Here is a 19,305-nt window from a genome sequence, read left to right on the forward strand (position 1 = left end):
CCATGCCCCCACCCACCTCAGAGCCCCACCCACCTGAGCCCAGTAATTTTGTCAAACTGTGTCTCCACGTGGGCAGCACTGGAGGAAAGCTCTGCTATAAGTGAAAGATGAAATGTGATATATCTCCCTCCTATTTTCGTCAGCTGATTGGAAAAAGGAAACAGGGTGAAACCTCCGGAAACGATATTGGTGGAACAGAGCTCAGTCAGTGCCCCGTGGAGTGGAGAGTGCTCTCTCCTGTGCTAAGCGTGGAAAGCGAGAGACCGTTCTAGAGTGTTGGGAATTTAGTTTTTTCTGCTCCAGCGTATTCATCCCTTCCTAGTTCTGAGGTGTGCTTTTTCCGGAGCCACTGTTAGCTCTCAGGCTGTCCTCTCTCACCGGGTCCCACATACTTGAGGACTCTGACCATTTATCTCTGGCAGACAGCATTTGACCCCAGACCCCCTTGCCATTCTGGGAGCTCCTGTCTCCTGCCTCCCACCTCTGTACCTGCTGCTTTCTGCCTGGAGCCCTCAGGAGAGCCTGGCTGCTGCCGTGTGTCCTGCATCTCCATCTCATCACAGCCTCCCCGGCCTCCCCATCCACCCAGCACTCGCAGCTCCCTTTCCACTTCCTTTTCCTCCTCTGCGCTTGTCACCCCGATACATTGCATGACCTGTCACCTGCCTCTGGTCCCGGTGTGTGAGCTGACTGGGAGCAGGAGCCTGCGCCTGTGTTCACACAGTGACGTGTGCACAGTGTTGAACATCTGTCCAAGAAGCAAATGGATGCACAGAGGGCTACACAGAGGCAGCGAAGTGTGAGCCCCACTCTAGGGTGGTCCCATCTTCATCTGAGACCCTCTGCAAAATTGTTTCCAAATAAGGTCACATCTTGCGATTCTGGGTGGACATGAATTTTGGGGGACACTGTCTAACACGTAATGTGACTCTTCACTCTGTGCTCACCTACACCATGAATTTTAAGTGAGTTTCTTGTAGAAGGTGTCTGGTTGGATCATGTATTTTTCATCCCTTCTGACAATCTTTATCTTTTGTGTGTTTATACCGTAGATACGTAGTGTAATTATTTTGTTGGGATTTACGTCTTCCATTTTATTGTTTTTTCTGTTTTCACATCCCCCACTGTTGTTAAGCACTACTGTATTTTCTCTTTTCTTTTTATTTTAGAGATGGGGTCTCACTGTTTTGTCTAGGTTGGAGTGCAGTGGCTAGTCACAAGTACAGTCATAGCTCCCTGCAGCCTCTAACTCCTGGGCCCAAGTGATCCTCCCCCCTCAGCCTCCTGAGTCACTGAGACCAGAGCTGTGAGCCTCTGCGCCCAGCTTTTCTGTCTTCTTTTAGGTCACTTGAGGTTTTTTGAGTATTCCATTCTAATTATCAACTGTGGTTTCCATGAAGTCTTTTCAAATGGTATTTTCAGTGGTCACTCTAGCAATTGCAGTGTCCACACCTAGCTTTCCTTGTCTCCTGACAGCTGCATCCCATCACTTTCAGTGGGACATGGAGAACTCACCGTTGTTCAGTCACTTCATCCTTCCCCGTTTATGAGGTAGTTGTCTTAACTATTACCTCCGTGTGCACTGAACCCCACCCCCCAAAAACACAGGGCTACAACTTTCACTTTCAGCCATCAAACGTAATTTTTAAAACTTGGGAGAATAGTCCATGATGCTCACCCAGAGTCACTGTCCTCCTCCTCTTCTTCTTTAAAACTTGGGAGGAGAATAGTCCGTGATGCTCACCCAGAGTCACCGTCCTCCTCCTCCTCATCTTCTTTAAAACTTAGGGAGGAGAATAGTCTGTGATGCTCACCCAGAGTCACCGTCCTCCTCCTCCTCTTCTTTAAAACTTAGGGAGGAGAATAGTCCGTGATGCTCACCCAGAGTCACCGTCCTCCTCGTCTTCTTCTTTAAAACTTGGGAGGAGAATAGTCTGTGATGCTCACCCAGTGTCACCGTCCTCCTCCTCCTCTTCTTTAAAACTTAGGAGAATAGTCCGTGATGCTCACCCAGAGTCACCGTCCTCCTCCTCCTCTTCTTTAAAACTTAGGGAGGAGAATAGTCCGTGATGCTCACCCAGAGTCACTGTCCTCCTCCTCTTCTTTTATTTGCAGCGTCTTGGGTTGCCTTCTGGGCTCCTCTCTTTGCTGTTGCAGAATCGTGGTTAGCAGTTCTTTCAGAGAAGGTCTGATGGCCACAGATCCGCTTGCTTTCCCTCATCAGAGAATCTGAGAATGTCTCTGCATTGCCCTCATCCTGAAGGGTGCTTTTGCTGGATGTTTTAATTCTGGTTTGGCAGAAATACAAAGTATTTCAGCGCTTTTAAAATTTTGTGCCACTTCCTCATGATCTCTGTTGCTTTTTTTTTTTTTTTTTTTTTTGAGGTGGAGTCTCGCTCTGTTGCCCAGGCTGGAGTGCAGTGGCCGGATCTCAGCTCACTGCAAGCTCCGCCTCCTGGGTTTACGCCATTCTCCTGCCTCAGCCTCCCGAGTAGCTGGGACTACAGGCGCCCGCCACCTCGCCCAGCTAGTTTTGTATTTTAGTAGAGACGGGGTTTCACCGGGTTAGCCAGGATGGTCCTGATCTCCTGACCTTGTGATCCGCCCACCTCGGCCTCCCAAAGTGCTGGGATTAAAGGCGTGAGCCACTGCACCTGGCTGGCCTCTGTTGCTTCTAATGAAAGATCCAGGTATTCAGATGTTCTCCAGTAGGTAATGCATCATTTTTCTCTAGCTGTGTTCAAAACTTTTTTGACCAGGCACAGTGGCTCACACCTCATCCCAACACTTTGGGAGGCTGAGACAGGAGGATTATTTGAGCCCAGGAGTTCAAGACCAACTTGAGCAACATAGTGAGACCCTGTCTCTATGAATAAAATTTGAAAAATGATCCAGGCATGTTAGCACACACCTGTCGTCCCAGCTACTCAGGGGGTTGAGGTGGGAGGATCATTTGGGCCTCAGAGTTCCAGGTTGCAGTGAGCTACGATCATACCGCCACAGTCCAGCCTGGGCAACAGAGCAAGACCCTGCCTCAAAACACACACACACACACAAAGATGTTTTTCTCTGTCTTTAGTTTTTAGAAATGTGATTTGGAAGTGTCTGAGCATGAATACTTTGGATGTATCCTGTTTGGGGTTTCTTCGTCTTGGACCCATAGGTTTATAGCTTTTAACACATTTTGGAAGGGTTCAGTCTGTATGTCTTCAAACGATTCTTTCACCTGTGGACGCCTCCACCTCTTCTGGAAATAAAGTGACGCAAGTGTTAGACCTCGCGTTATTGCCCTCAAGGTCTCCGGGGCACTGTTCATGTTTTAAATCTTTCTCTCTCTCTCTGATGTTAAGATGGAATTGTTTCTTTTGATCTATCTTCAGGATCTTTGGCTTTTTGTCATCTCGATTCTGCTTTGAGGCCTATCAGAATTTTAAAAAATGTTTCTGTCATTGTGTTTCGGTTCTTCTGTAGGCCTCCCGTTTCTTTGCTAGGACGTTCTCTCTTTGTCTTTGTTTCGGGAGTGTTCAGGATTGCTGGTTCTAGGTGGTAATAACGGCTTTATTGTCCTGGAGAAATAATTCCGTCCGTGACATGCGGTCGTTTTTATCTGTGGACTGTTTCTGCTGCTCTGGTTCAGAGTCTCCTTGCTCTTGGCGTCCCGGTCACCATGGATGTGGCCTGGTCACTATGGACCCGTCCTGGGCACTCTGGTCACTGTGGACCCGTCCCGGTCACCGTGGATGTGGCCTGGTCACTGTGGACCCGTCCCGGTCACCGTGGATGTGGCCTGGTCACTGTGGACCCGTCCCGGTCACCGTGGATGTGGCCTGGTCACTGTGGACCCGTCCCGGTCACCGTGGATGTGGCCTGGTCACTGTGGACCCGTCCCGGTCACCGTGGATGTGGCCTGGTCACTGTGGACCCGTCCCGGTCACCGTGGATGTGGCCTGGTCACTGTGGACCCGTCCCGGTCACCGTGGATGTGGCCTGGTCACTGTGGACCCGTCCCGGTCACCGTGGATGTGGCCTGGTCACTGTGGACCCGTCCCGGTCACCGTGGATGTGGCCTGGTCACTGTGGACCCGTCCCGGTCACCGTGGATGTGGCCTGGTCACTGTGGACCCGTCCTGGTCACCGTGGATGTGGCCTGGTCACTGTGGACCCATCCTGGGCACCCTGGTCACTGTGGACCCGTCCTGATCACTGTGGATGTGGCCTGGTCACTGTGGACCCGTCCCGGTCACCCTGGTCACTGTGGACCCGTCCTGGGCACCCTGGTCACTGTGGACCCGTCCTGATCACTGTGGATGTGGCCTGGTCACTGTGGACCCATCCCGGTCACCCTGGTCACTGTGGACCCATCCTGGTCACCGTGGATGTGGCCTGGTCACTGTGGACCCATCCTGGTCACCCTGGTCACTGTGGACCCGTCCTGGTCACTGTGGATTTTGAGTCCTGATGTTTTGCATGTTAGACTATGAGACTCTGGTTCCCATTTAAGTCTTCAATTTCGCTGTCGGTATGCTTGTATTCACAGGGCATGTCTTGGCCGACATTTGTGGAGTGTGGTTTGAATGTGAACTGCTCTGGTGTGCCTACTGGGTGCTGCCCAGGCCCAGTGTGAAGGCTGCATTCTGTGCCGTCTTCAGCTCTCAGAGCCGCACACCTGACTCTGGCACAGGCTGGGTCTTCATGAGCAGATTCGGAGGCTTTCTTGGTCTCCTGCCTCTAGTTGGCAGGGGGTGGGGCCTCTTCTGCTTTCTCTGCAGGAGGTGGACAGTTGGGAGGCATGTTTGCTGGTCGGGGTGGACAGTTGGGAGGGATGTCTGCTGGTCAGGAGGTGGACAGTCGGGAGGGATGTCTGCTGGTCAGGGGGTGGACAGTCGGGAGGGGTGTCTCCTGGTCAGGGGGTGGACAGTCAGGAGGGATGTCTGCTGGTCAGGGGGTGGACAGTCGGGAGGGATGTCTGCTGGTCGGGGTGGACAGTGTGTGGGGATGTTTGCTGGTCAGGGGATGGACATTTGGGAGGGATGTCTGCTGGTCAGAAGGTGGACAGTTGGGAGGGATGTTTGCTGGTCAGTGAGTAGACAGTTGGGGCAATGTCTGCTGGTCAGGGGTTGGACAGTTGGGAGGGACGTCTGCTGGTCAGGGGTGGACAGTTGGGAGGGATGTTCACTGGTCAGGGGTGGACAGTTGCGGGGATGTTTGCTGGTCAGGGGTAGACGGTTTGTGGGGATATTTGCTCGTCAGTGAGTAGGACAGTTGGGGGATGTTTGCTGGTCAGGGGGTAGACGGTTTGTGGGGATATTTGCTCGTCAGTGAGTAGACAGTTGGGGGGGATGTCTGCTGGTCAGGGGGTGGACAGTTGGTGAAGATGTTTCCTGTATGGGCGGTGGACAGTTGGGAGATGCTTGCTGGTACAGGGGTGCTAGTTGGGAGGGGCGTGTGCTGGTGCTTGCTTGGTGCCAGTCAGTGTCACTGGAGGCGGCTCCCATGGGGAGGGAGTGACAGACCCCTCCGTCTGTGGCAGCCATGTGGCTGGGAAGTGGACTCTGCTTCTTTCTTGGCCTGAGTCAAGTGGTTCTTCCATGAGTCCGAGGTCCCCGGCCAGCCTGCCTTCCTCTCCATCCTTTGGAGTCTTGTGAGAGCTGCCTTGAGCTGTGTCCCTCTCTGATCGTGACTGGTGACAGTCAGGTGGCCTGTGTCTGCGCCACCTCCCTTCTGGCCCAGAGCCAGAATCTCACCAGTGCCTTTTCCCAAGGCTAAGGCCATATGGAACCAGCAATAGCCTCTCCCATTCTGCCTGAAATGAGGACTGTGACACCTCAGTCCATGGAAAGGCGAGAGGAAGGGGATCCCCAAGGAAAAGCTGCAGGAACAGTAAGTCCACATCAGACTGCGAGAGCAATGTTGAGGCCGAATCTCGGGACGAGGAGGCGGTTCTCCGTCTTTCTCTGCTCAGCAGCACTTTGGCGTGTGTGTGTATTGTTTGTTTGCTATCTGGGAGTTATTTCCTCCTAATTATAGAAGCCACATGCCTTCCACTTAGCGCCTAGAGGCGGAGAAGCATCGTCTGGCCCGAATCCCCTGCTCCTCCTGTGTGGCCGAGGCTCAGCTGCGGGGGCGGGGGCTGAATGCACGCGGTGAAGGTGATGCTGGGGACGCCTTGCGGGGCATGCTGGGTCGTGGTGGTGCCCGGGCTCCTGAGACCCCCCTGACAGGCAGGTGGAGGCTGGATGGGACGGCCTCTCAGGGAGCCAGCTGGGGGTGGTGAGAACTGGAGGCTCTGTGGCCAGCACAGTGGGTTCCGTGCCGGTGTGGTTGGTTCCCCAGAGGAGCAGAGGCTGCCAGGAAGAACATGTGTGGAGGGTTTATTTTGCTTCATTTTCTTGTCTGTCATTGTGGAGTTTTATCACAAAGGCTGTGTAGGCTGCACAAAGACCTACGAGCCCCCAGGCAGGAGATGAAGACGTGGCGCCTCCCTCTTACAGCCGCTCAGGTGGTGCTAGGCGCCAGCGCCTAGTTCTTTTCCTGCACAGACAGCTGCACGTGTCAGGCCGAGGGCAGAGTCCTTTACTGGTGCTGCTGGTTGGGTATTTACTCCAGGGCTGGGGTCCCCTCCAGGGGTCCATGAGCCCCACGGCGACACACGGCCAGCCCTGCCCTCCAGGCCTGCATTTTGGGCTGCTCAGCTCCAAGCGCTTATCCTGACCAGAGTCCCATGTAGATGCCTCTGCACGTCTCCAGCGCTGCACGTCACAGCCCTTGGCAGAGCGGGGTGCGGTCTGTGAACAGCTGGGGATGCAGCTGGGCTGTGCAGCCTCCAGGTAGAGATGAGCACAGGACACTGAGCCCTTGGCAGACGTTGCGCAGCACCCAACCCTCCATCCCTGGCTTTCCTGCTGGGGGCACTGGGCCCCATCGGAAGCTGGCACCGTGCTCAGGAGGCCAGTCAGGAAAGATCCCTCTCCTAGAGCTGCAGTCGAGTTAGGTCAGGGACGAAATTAGACCGAGAAGGCAAGAGAGATGGCTCAGAAGAGGGTGGGGAGGGGCAGGGGCACGCAGGTGGTGGGGCAGCCCTCCCTGAGGAGGTCAGGACCCTTGGGGCCAGGGATAGAGCTCTGTGGTGTGGGGGTCACCAGCAGCTCTCAGGGACCGCAGATGGGCAGAGGCTGCAGACTTCGGCTTGTTCGGAGTGGGGAGGGGCACCGGGGGCTTTAAGCAAAAAAGGCTCCTGGCGGACTTGGGCATTGAAGGTCAGTTCTGGCCACCGTGCACAGAGCCTCCTCTCAAGAAGGCGGCTGAAGCCACCCCAAGGCTGTGTGGTGGAGGCCCAGTGCTCCCGGTGATGAGATGGACTGAGGGCAGGGACTGAGCGTTGGTGGGTCGGCTGGGAGCCTGGGGTCGGAGGTGGGGGCTGAGTCCGAGGGAAGATCTGGGGCTGTGTGAGTCTTGGACACTCATTCGGGATGTTGGATGGGCAGCGTCATTTATCTGTTTCTGCCTACGTACAGGTACAGGTGCTTTCGTTTGGGGAGGCCTGGAGTATTTATGTAATAATGGAATCGTATTTATAAACCACTCTGCAGCTTCCCTGCCCAGCAGCGCGTCATCAGCTGTTTTCCTGTGAGCACCACGGTTGCTGGCTGTGTGCTGGTTCCCTAAGCCATGTTCCCTGTTCACAGGCTCTTACCCACAGTGCTACCACGGCGCTGTGTGCATCCCGGGAGCTTGCAGGCATCCGCTAGCCACCGTCTGCAGGGAGTGTCCCTCAAGCCCTCCCTTGTTCTGTGTCCTCAGGTTTGCTCTCCTGGCCTCTTCCCTGACCACGCCTCATCCCCTTACTCTGACCGTGGCCAATCAGGACCTGCGTGTCTGGTGGATTTTGGAAGCCGCCTCACCGGGGATGGGAGGCATAGGCCAGGGGACAGCCTGTGGGAGGGCTGGGCCATGGGGGCTGCAGAGGAGGAGTGTCCATGGCACCTAGATGCAGGGGACACTCGTGGGCAGGAGCGTGGCTGGTGGTGCGGTGGCCTTGGGAGTGTTGAGGCCGTCCCCTCAACCTCTTCCGTGGACGCAGAGATGCCACTCATCACGCGGCTTCCAGTAAAGAGGGCCTGGGACCCTCGGGGGACCCTCAAGTTCCCAGACTCCCGGTCCATGTCCTTGCCGTTGTGCTGGCCGAGGGGCCCCTCAGCCCACGTCGGGGCCAGGGAGAGGGTCCTGCCTGTCTGAGTGTGCCCCCATGGTGGGCCCTGGAGGCTCCAGTCTCAGGGAGAGGAAAGCCCGGTCTGCCTTGGCCTCCTCACTGACGTCTCCAGGGGCTCCAGGGCCCGGCCCAGGCTTCCCGGGGCTGCGCTGTGCTCCTTTGGTTTCTGGAGTCCCTTGCAGATAACAGACAAGAGAAACACGCCTGTTGATCTCTAGCCCGTGAATTGTTTACTGTTCCTGGAGTGAGTGGTGGAAAGCCCTGCGAGGGGTTGGTTCAGAGGATGAGGCCTCACTGGAGAGTTTATCTAGTTTACTCCGATGAGGCCTCACCTGGAGAGTTTGTCTAGTTTACTCCGAGCCTCATGTTCCTTTCAGTCGCTCCCTGAACCACTGTCTTCAGTGGGTCAGGACAAATCCACTGCCTGGGCCTGGGCCTGGACCAGTGCTCGTCAGGCCTGCTGTGTGGGGCCTGGGGGCGCTTGCAGGTGTGGACTGGCAGCTCATCAGGAAGAGCTGGGGAAGGCCTGAGACCAAGACAGCCTCCGGCCTGGAGGAGGCATGAGGCCTGGGCAGCCACATGGCTGGGGATGGTGTGAGGCCCAGGGAACCTCTGAGGGCTGGGGGAGGCATGAAGTCCAGGCAGCCCCTAAGGGCTGGGGAGGCACAAGGCCCAGGCAGCCTCTGGTGCTGCTGCATTGCTCTTGGGCAGCCTGGGGGGCCACAGGGCGTCTGGAGGCATCTGCGAGCGTCTGGGCTGTCCCAGCTGACGTGGGTCGTTTGCTCCACAGGCCACCAGCTTGGGCTCCCCACGGCGGGCAGCAAGTGGGACTCGGGGAACCCGGCTGTCAACCTGTCCACGGTGGCAGTGATGCCCGTGTCAGAGGAAGTGCCCCTCACCGCCTTTGCCCTGGAGCTGGAGCATGCCCTCAGCGCCATCGGTAAGCCTGGGCCTCCCGGCCTCCAGCCGTCCTTGGGTTCCAGGCCTGCTGGAGGGGGCGTGCCAGCTGCCCTCCGTCTTTGAGGGGACGCGGTGGTGGGTGGCCAGGGCTCAGGTGGGGTCAGTGTTCGGTAGCGTTTCCAAATTCCTGGCAGCTGTTAAATCTGGGGATTCAGGGACAAGGAGTTGAATTTCCTGAGAACTCAGAATTCTGCCGTATTCAGGTATTCTGTAATCTTTGCAACATTTTATTTACAAGTTTCCATGTGATTATAGAGACCATGATAATAGGAAGTCAGTTTTCTGTGGGTTTAGGGTTATACTAAAAATTTCAGTGTTGTCTTGGCAAAATAATGCAATAATAATGAATGTGGCCGGGCACGGTGGCTCATGCCTGTAATTCCAGCACTTTGGGAGGCAGAGGTCAGGAGTTCAAGACCAGCCTGGCCAACATGGTAAAACCTCATCTCTACTAGAAATATAAAAATTAGCCGGGCGTGGTGGTGCACGTCTGTAATCCCAGCTACTGGGGAGGCTGAGGCAGGAGAATCACTTGAACCCGGGAGGTGGAGGTTGCAGTGAGCTGAGATCACATGATTGCACTGCAGCCTGGGCGACAGAGTAAGACTCCATCTCTAATAATAATAATAATAATAATAATAATAATGCAATGAGTGTTGTATAATTATTATGAAACAATATATTGTGACAAGAGTATTTCAGAACCATGTGAAAATGCTCTCTCCTGATACAGACATTTGGTAATAGAAAACAATAAATGCAAAAAATGTATAATGTAGAAAGATACTCCTATAAACATCTAATATTTAAAAGTTATTCTCAGCCAGGTGCGGTGGCTCACGCCTGTAATCCCAGCACTTTGGGAGACGGAGGCGGGCGGATCACCTGAGGTCAGGAGTTCAAGACCAGCCTGACCAACATGGTGAAACCCCATCTCTACTGGAAATACAAAAATTAGCCGGACATGGTAGCGGGCACCTGTAATCCTGGCTACGTGGGAGGCTGAGGCAGGAGAATCGCTTGAACCCAGGAGGTAGAGGTTGCAGTGAGCCGAGATCGCACCACTGCACTGTAGCCTGGGTGACAGAGCAAGACTCTATCTCAAAAGTAAATAAATAAAAGTTACTCTCAAAACAAAATTTTAAAACACATAAAGCATGGATTGCCTTGTCTGATGACCTTGACCGTCATTACATGACACATATTCCCAGTATATGCAGAAAATCGTACTCATTTCCAGTGACATCAGTCAGAGTATTCCGGGTGCATCCAAAAACGTCTTCTAGCTGTGCAGTGGAGCTGTACTGCTTCATAGGAACTAGTTATGTTTAAAAAACACTTTTTTGCCAGGCGCGGTGGCTCACGCCTGTAATCCCAGAACTTGGGGAGGCTGAGGTGGGAGGATCACTTGAGGTCAGGAGTTCGAGACCGACGTAGCCAACATGTTGAAACCCCGTCTCACTAAAAACACAAAAATTAGCTGGGCTTGGTGGTGGGCACCTGTAGTCCCAGCTACAAGGGAGGCTGAGGCAGGAGAATCGCTTGACCTTGGGAAGTGGAGGTTGCAGTGAGCTGAGATGGTGCCATTGCACTCCAGCCTGGGCAACAGAGCGAGACTCCGTGTCAAAACAAACAAACAAAAAAACCACTTTATTTTGAAAGAATTATAGGATTGGAGAAATTGTAGAATAGTAAAGAGACCCCATGTTCCCTTCGCTGGGGCTCCCTCACGGGCAGCGCCTTAGGGGGTAACATCGAGGCTAGGACGTTGGCGTTTACGTCGTCTGTAGACCCCTCGGGCCCTAGCAGCCCGTCCGTGCCCTCCTGGGTGTGTGCGGTACGGTGTGGCGTGGGTGCCATTTCTGTGACCTGCCCCACACAGAGCCATGGGGCCGCTCTGTCACGGAGGAGACCCTGCAGGTGGCTGCCACGTTGTCACCCAGCACCCTAGTTTGCTGGCAGCGAGGGACCTGTTCTCGATCTCTGTAATTTCGTCATTCTGGGAAAGTGATAGAAATGGAACCACACAGTGTAGCCTCTGCAGACGGCCTTCTCCCACTCAGTCACGTGCACCCAGGTTCCTCCTGGCCTTTTTCTGGCCTGGAGCTCAGTTCTTTTTGGTGCTGAGTCATCGTCCGCTGCCTGGACGCACCAGTTTATCTGTTCATCTACTGGAGGGCATCTTGGCAGCGTTCAGGGTTTGGCAATTAGGAGTGAAGCTGTTGTAAATACCTGTGTGCGTGCTTCTGCGTGGACAGAAGTTTTCAGTTCCTTTGGGTAAACATCAAGAAGCGTGATTGCCGGATCCTGTGGTCAGAGTATGTTTAGTTGTAGAAGAAACCACCGAGCCGACTTCCAGTGAGGTCGCACCGGGCTACGTCCCACAGCAGCGAGCAGGTTCCGGCTACTGCGTGTCCCACCGGCACTGGGCTGGATTTTGAGCTCAGAGCTGGGCCTTGGGTCCAGGGAGTATTCCAGTTCAGTTGTCAGAGGGGCCCTTATTTTGTGTGCCTCCAGGAAACAAATGTTGCCAGTTAAGGCAAGGCACAGGACACATTGATCTGATCTCTAGCTGTTTTTTTTGTTTGTTTTTGAGACGGAGTCTCGCTCTGTTACCCAGGCTGGAGTGCAGTGGCGCAATCTCGACTCACTGCAAGCTCCACCTCCCGGGTTCACGCCATTCTCCTGCCTCAGCCTCCCAGGTAGCTGGGACTACATACAGGCACCTGCCACCATGCCCAGCTGATTTTTTTATATTTTTAGTAGAGACAGGGTTTCACCGTGTTAGCCAAGATGGTCTCGATCTCCTGACCTCGTGGTCCGCCCGCGTCGCCTCCCAAAGTGCTGGGATTACAGGCGTGAGCCACGGCGCTTGGCCAATCTCTAGCTTGTAATTAGAATTAGACCTCTCTGCTTCCCTCACATGAGGCTCTGGGTCCTTTCCCACCTGGCACTGCCAAGCAGCACCCCCTCAGGCTGAGCCCCTCATCTTAGCTTCTCCCCCAAGCCTCTGGTGGCTGTGATGCTGGCGCCCCTGGTTGAGAAGGGCCCTGACAGCTGTGCCCATGTGGAAGATGCATACGAACAGGCATCTCGACACTGGGGACCCTGGTCTCTTGGTGTCTGGCGCCTCGATGATCTGGGTTTGGGAAATTATGTTATCTCCCATCGCACAACCTTCCCTGCCCTGCACACATGGCAGGACACAGAGATTCCAGTGCTCCTCGTGCTGGAGGAGACCGAGGCTCAGAGAGGCTGCCTGAGGCCTCCTTCAGGGCAGAGGGGAGGTAGCATCAGGCCACAGGCCCTTCCACACTGGCAGGTGAAGAAGGCTTGGCAGTTGTGCTGAAGGGGAGCGGGCCTTGGGGGTGGGGAGTAGACTCTCACTGCCTTGCTTGGCGTTGGTGCCTTGCTCAGCCTTGGAGGTGGGCGGCCTGGGCAGGCTCCGTTACTGGTGGTGGTGTTTTCAGGCCCGACCCTGCTGCTGACCAGTGACAACATAAAACGGCGCCTCGGCTCTGCTGCCCTGGACAGGTGCGTGCCGTCAGCCCCGACTCCCTCCTCCCCCCTCCCAGCCGGCCCAGTGCAGCCCTGAGAGGTGTCCCCACTCTGTCACGTCCGGCATCTGCACTGCAGCTCCTCGTCCGGCACACCGGGGTGTGAGGGCTGATGACATGATGCCCCTCACCGAACACACACTGGGCAGCGGTGACCTGCTGGGCACTGTCGGGCCTCCCAGGAGACCCTGGCCCACGCTTCCCGCCTGGGCAGCCCCGGGTCTCACCTTCCCCCGCCTGCCCCGCAGCGAGCCTCAGCCTCTGGGCTTAACTGCAGCCTGTGCTTGACCACCTAGGCCCTGAATGACTCACTGCGAACTAGAGATAGCAGGAAGTGCTGGGCTGGGAGGGGAAGGGGCAGCGGCTGGTGCTGGCCTCTGCTGCCTCTTTCCACTGGGGACACGCACTGAGAGTGCCAGGCCCCTGCGGCGTAGTGAGGTACTCCCTCTGCGGCCTGCAGTGTCCACGAGTACCGGCTGTCCAGCTGGCTGGGGCAGCAGGAGGACACGCACAGGATCGTGCTCTACCAGGCAGATGGCACGCTCACACCCTGGACCCAGCGCTGCGTGCGCCAGGCCGACTGCATCCTCATCGTGGGCCTGGGTGACCAGGAGCCCACGGTGGGCGAGGTGAGCACGGGGAGGGCCCGTGGAGCTGGGGAGAGCCCTCTCTTCAGAACCTCCTGTTTCTCTTTTCCTTTGAGTGAAATACTGCACAAACTCAGAAAAGGACAGATAATGAGAGCCAACACTCAGATATCTGCTACCGCGTTTTAAAAACATGGTGCTGTATTGACCTCCAGCGGTCCCGGTCCCGGCACCGGCAGGGCAGGGGCCCCACATGGCCTCTTGTGAAGTCAAAGCCTCTGGCCGCCTTTCGCACTTTTACAGCCGGTACAGGAAGCCCTTTCCAGGTCTAACCTTTTACATAAACGGTGCCCTATTTTATGTCGTCTGAAGTTTGCTCTTCTCCACAGCATTTAGGTTTCGGCGTCGTTCCTGTTCCCCTCACTGCTTTTTCTGGCTGCTTAGTTTTCCTCTTGTGAATGCCTCACTCTCTGCCTCTGCATCCTCAGCCAACGGGAACAGCCTTGTGCAGGCACCTTCGGGATGCCGGCCCCAGGCTGTGTCTGCAGGTTCCCAGATGGCAGCAGATCGCTGACCCGATTGCCTGTGGACCTTCCACCTGGCCATTGCTGCAGGCGAGGCCTCGGGCTCACGACTGCCCAGTCCTGTTTGCGTTCTCCAGCTTCCTGCCTTCAGTTCGCATTTCCGTCTCCCTCCTCTGCTCCCTGCTCTGCTCTCATCACAAGCCTGCCTGGGCTAATCCTGGGGCAGCTAAAAATTCCTCCTCTCTGATGTATGTTCCTGTTCTGCAGCTAGTGATGCTCCCTTGTGAGGGTTTGTTTGCAAAATACCTCATTTGAAAAGGTTGCTGTATGTGTTTATGAGGCAGTGTTAGAGAAACAGAAAGAGGAGGTGCCCCCTCCTGCCGTGCTGACCTTGCCTGGCACCGTGGACGGACGGACCCCTGCCGTCAGAGCTTCGGCAGCGCCAAGACCAGGCCACAGCCAAGTTGCTTTGCAGAACCCAGGAGCTGCTCCCGGGGTCCTGCCCTCAGACCCTCTGTGTTGCCCTCAGCTCCGTCCTGCCCCGAGTCCCAGGCTCGCCCGGCTGGCAGACACGTGGGCTCTGCCTTTCAGCTGGAGCGGATGCTGGAGAGCACAGCTGTGCGTGCTCAGAAGCAGCTGATCCTGCTGCACCGGGAGGAGGGCCCGTCGCCCGCCCGCACCGTGGAGTGGCTGAACATGCGGAGCTGGTGCTCCGGCCACCTGCACCTCTGCTGCCCGCGCCGCGTCTTCTCCAGGAGGAGCCTGCCCAAGCTGGTGAGGCAGGGAGAGCCAGGCGGCCTGCCCGTGTCTCCGTGGTTCATTTCCTTGAATGTCCGAAGCCTTCTTCACATTCCCCACCTGATTTCCTGACACCTGCGCTCCCTGGGGCCTTCCTGTGCTTGTGAACATGACCCTGCCTCATGTCTCCTTCATCTTGCCCTTTGGGCCTCTTGTGGCCACGGCAAGGTGACACCCCCTGCAGCTAGGAGGCAGCCAGCAGGGTGGGGGCAGGCACAGGGCGGCCACGGGGCTGGGGGCTCAGCGAACCCTGGGAGACTGGCCTGACGTCAGGGGAGGGGCAGTAAACCCTGGGGGCTGGGCCTCACGTCAGGGCTGCTCAGGGCTGAGGCTGAGGCCCCACATCCAGCCGACAAGGGTGTCCTCAGGCTAGCACTGCTCCCTCCTTTGGGCAGAAGATCCTGAGACTTTTATTTTCTTTGTTGTTTTTATTTTTTATTTTTTGAGATGGAGTCTCACTCTGTCGCCTGGGCTGGAGTGCAGTGGCCGGATCTCAGCTCACTGCAAGCTCCGCCTCCCGGGTTTACGCCATTCTCCTGCCTCAGCCTCCCGAGTAGCTGGGACTACAGGCGCCCGCCACCTCGCCCGGCTAGTTTTTTGTAGTTTTAGTAGAGACGGGGTTTCACTGGTTTAGCCAGGATGGTCTCGATCTCCTGACCTGGTGATCCGCCCATCTCGGCCTCCCAAAGTGCTGGGATTACAGGCTTGAGCCACCACGCCCGGCCCCTGAGACTTTTAATTCCAGTGTCCTCAGGCAGCCCTGGGGCTTGAGGGTGAGAGGTGTCTGGAGGCTGCTCGTGCTTCACAGCCCCCAGCCCACAGCTCTGTCCAGGAACCCGCACCCTGAAAGCACCATCTGCTGCAGGATTGGGGGACCCCAGTGGGGACAGCTCTGAGGAGGCCCTCTGGCCCACCACCCAGGCCCACTCTCTTGCTCACGTACCCTCTGCCAGTGTCCTCCCTGCAGTGGCTGTTCTGTCTCTGGGGCCCAGCCCAGGCACTGAGGCGCTGATCAGTCTTATCAGGCAGGGCCTACTGCATGCTGGAGAGGATTTGGGGTCAGTTTGGGTTAGAAGTGGAGGAAACTCCCTCGAGTCAAGCCAGGATGCGAGGTCTCGGCCAAGGGTGGGGCCCCGCACCAGCCCTGCCTGACGGCTCCTCCCCCAGGTGGAGATGTACAAGCGCGTCTTCCAGCGGCCCCCCGACCGACACTCAGACTTCTCCCGCTTGGCGAGGGTGCTGACAGGCAACGCCATTGCCCTGGTGCTTGGGGGAGGGGGAGCAAGGTGAGTGCCCCCCACTTCCCACGCACTCCTCACGGTTGTGTGTGTGGTGACAGTCGCCCCCTCGGGTGCTGGGAGGTGATGGGAGGTGCTGGGTGCTGGGGTAGGGGGTGTCACCTGAAGACAGGGAGACCCTCAGGCCGCCTGTCCAGACCTAGCGCACATGGTGTGCCCACTGACACCCAGAGTGGCCCTGGTTTTATTATGGCCAGTTAAGTAGAAGACGTATCTCGTTTTGACTGCCTTTGCTTAGAAGTGGCTCCTTGGCCGGGCGCGGTGGCTCCCACCTCTAATCCCAGCACTTTGGGAGGCTGAGGCGGGCAGACCACAAGGTCAAGAGATTGAGACCATCCTGGCCAACATGGCGAAACCCAGTCTCTACTAAAAATAGAAAAATCAGCTAGGCGCGGTGGCGTGCACCTGTAGTCCCAGCTACTCGGGAGGCTGAGGCAGGAGAATTGATTGAACGTGGGAGGCGGAGGTTGCAGTGAGCCAAGATTGCGCCATTGCACTCCAGCCTGGGGACAGAGCGAGACTATGTCTCAAAAAACAAAACAAACAAAAAAAGAAGTGGTTGCTTGTTGGCCCTTTGCGTCTGCTCTGAAACCTCTGCTCTTTCCTCAGCTGGTCTTTCCTGGGGTCTGGTGAGTTTCCTTCACTCTAATACTTGATAAAGAATGATCTGCTCGGCCGGGCGCAGTGGCTCAAGCCTGTAATCCCAGCACTTTGGGAGGCCGAGGCAGGTGGATCACGAGGTCGGGAGATTGAGACCATCCTGGCTAACACGGTGAAACCCCGTCTCTACTAAAAAATACAAAAAACTAGCCAGGCGAGGTGGCGGATGCCTGTAGTCCCAGCTACTCAGGAGGCTGAGGCAGGAGAATGACGTAAACCCGGGAGGCGGAGCTTGCAGTGAGCTGAGCTCCAGCCACTGCACTCCAGCCCGGGCGACAGAGCGAGACTCCGTCTCAAAAAAAAAAAAAAAAAGATCTGCTCTCTGCCCAAACTGAGTCCTTCAGGGACTTCAATCCCAGGTCACTCCTCCCCTGCCTTGTCATCAGACACCACCTTCTCCTGACCTTGAATAGATACACTTGGAACCGAGATGGAGCCCGGGAGCCCCAAGGAGGGTGGGACAGGCATGTGCCCCTCTGCTGAGCCAGGTGTGCATAAGGGGCAGGGCAGAGCCTCCTACCGCTGCCCCCAAATGAAGGGAGGTCGCTGAGGGGTGCCCAGGCAGGGGTCCAGGCCAGGGCTGGCCTGCTGGGGTGGGGCCTCTCCGGCAGCCTCTCCCATCTCCCACGGAGTGCCAGCACTGCTACCCAGGGAGGAGCTTGGAGGTAGCCCCAGGTCCTCGAGGATGCTTCTGCTGGCCCTAGGGCAGGGCCCTGTCAGCCCCTGGGGCTGATCCAGGTGGTGAAGTGCCCACTGCATCCTGCTGTCTAAGGGACTTTCCACCTCCTCTTGTGCCATACTTTCTCTTAAACACTGCAGCAGTTGGCCTAGAGCAGTTCAGTGGCTTGCCTGAGGTTGCCAGGCTGGGGACAGGACCCAGGTCTCCTTCTGTGGGTCTGGGACAGTGCAGGGACTTGGAGCAGTTGAGCCCACACCCGGGCTGGACTTGCAGGCCAGATCAGCGCATTTTTAATGAGAACGTAGCTTTGATCAAGATAATACTTAGAAGACATACGTTTCTGTAAGGCACATAACTGCAGGCCCTTGCCCTCCCTTCAGCACCACGTCCAGAGTTATCCCAGAAATAACCACTTCCCGTGTTTTGGGCTGTCTGCTTGTCTGTATCTCTAAATTGTATTCCTATTCTACTAAGTTTTTGTTTTGTTTTGGTTTTGGTTTTAGATTGTTGACTTCTTATGCGCCTTCCACACTTGCAGTCAGAGTCTGTCCATCTCTAACTATCGATCAGTCACTCATCCATGCGTCCGTCTCCCTCCTTTCCACTCAAAATCCCAGTGTGGTTCCATCACTAGTTAGCCCGCACTCACTGTCTATGTCGTTAGGACAGTGTGGGTGTCCCTCAGAGCTAAGTCACATCCCGTCCTATCCTATGATTGAAGTTCCTTCCTTGGACTTAATAATTATCATATTTGTTCAGTGTTCTGGGCATCCTTAGTTTACCCAAGGACACTGAGGCAGGCATTAACCTCCTCTCGGTATGTTCAGACACACCACTCGTCTCTGTTCAGTTTTCCGGAGTCGTCCTCCCTAAAGCCCTCTAGCCTCCTCCTATCTCCACTGGTTGCTTTCTAACGTGCTGCTGAGAAGTTGCCCTGGAATTTTCTTTAACCGCCATCCTGGAAACTACCTTCGTTTCTCTCCTGTGTTCAGTTCCATTTCCTGTAATTTCATGTCTTCTTCTTCATTGGTTTATTCCTCATTTTGGTGGATACATGCTCTAGAAATTTCCCTAGGAAAAGATGCATGGGGAAGTAAACGTTTTAAGAGCATGCATATCAGCAAATGTCCTCATTCTGTTCCCACACTTGTATGATAGTTTGGCTGGGTATAGAATTCTAGATGGAAATAATTTTCCCTGAGAATTTTAAGGCATGGTTCCATTGTCTTTTTAGTTTTTTGTATTGTTGTTGAGAAATTTAGTGCTATTTTTATTCACAAGGCCTGTTTTTTCTTCTGGAACCTTGTAGGAGATTTTCTCTTTTTTAAAAACAAAACAAGAGTCTCACTGTGTTGCCCAGGCTGGAGTGCAGTGGCAATCATAAGCTCACTGTAGCCTCAACTCTCAGCTTCAAGCAATCCTCCCCACTCAGCCTCCCACAGTGCTGGGGTTACAGGCGGGAGCCACTGTGCCTGGCCTGAGACTCTGCATTCTTGGTATTCTGAAAGTGCATGATAACGGGCCTTCATGTGGCTCTTTTTGCATCCACTGACAGTGGATTCCCAGTGGACCCTTTCACATTTGGAAACTCACAGGCTTCAACTCTGGGAAATTTATAATTTTTCTAAATGAAAATGTTTACCTCCCTCTGTGTTCTCTCTTCCTGGAGCTTTTTTTTTTTTTTTTTTTTTTTTGAGACAGAGTCTCGCTCTGTCACCCTGGCTGGAGTGCAGTGGTCCCATCTTGGCTCACTGCAAGCTCCGCCTTCCGGGTTCACCCCATTCTCCTGCTTCAGCCTCCCAAGTAGCTGGGACTACAGGTGCCCGCCACCACGCCCGGCTAATTTTTTTGTTTTTTTATAATTTTAGCAGAGACGGGGTTACCCCATGTTAGCCAGGATGGTCTTGATCTCCTGACCTCGTGATCTGCCCAACTTGGCCTCCCAAAGTGCTGGGATTACAGGCGTGAGCCACCGCGCCCAGGCTTTTTTTTTTTTGAGACAGGATATCTCTGTCACCCAGGCTGGAGTGCAG

At 55.4% G+C, this 19,305-nt stretch overlaps 1 protein-coding gene across 10 annotated transcripts in view; it reads left to right on the forward strand.

The window, feature by feature from the left end:
* The window catches only part of PNPLA7 (patatin like domain 7, lysophospholipase), an 83,170-nt gene that overhangs the window by 41,806 nt on the left and 22,059 nt on the right, over window positions 1-19,305 (forward strand). For all 10 annotated transcript variants that reach the window (XM_017893144.1, XM_017893140.1, XM_017893141.1 and 7 more), the window contains 5 exons: window positions 9,000-9,149; window positions 12,640-12,703; window positions 13,187-13,355; window positions 14,429-14,611; window positions 15,803-15,921. In XM_017893144.1, coding sequence (XP_017748633.1) covers window positions 9,000-9,149; window positions 12,640-12,703; window positions 13,187-13,355; window positions 14,429-14,611; window positions 15,803-15,921 — 685 coding nt within the window. The remainder of the gene's footprint in view (window positions 1-8,999; window positions 9,150-12,639; window positions 12,704-13,186; window positions 13,356-14,428; window positions 14,612-15,802; window positions 15,922-19,305) is intronic.

Source organism: Rhinopithecus bieti, unplaced genomic scaffold, assembly GCF_001698545.2.
Source record: "Rhinopithecus bieti isolate Rb0 unplaced genomic scaffold, ASM169854v2 scaffold_23276, whole genome shotgun sequence".
Classification (NCBI taxonomy): Eukaryota; Metazoa; Chordata; class Mammalia; order Primates; family Cercopithecidae; genus Rhinopithecus; species Rhinopithecus bieti.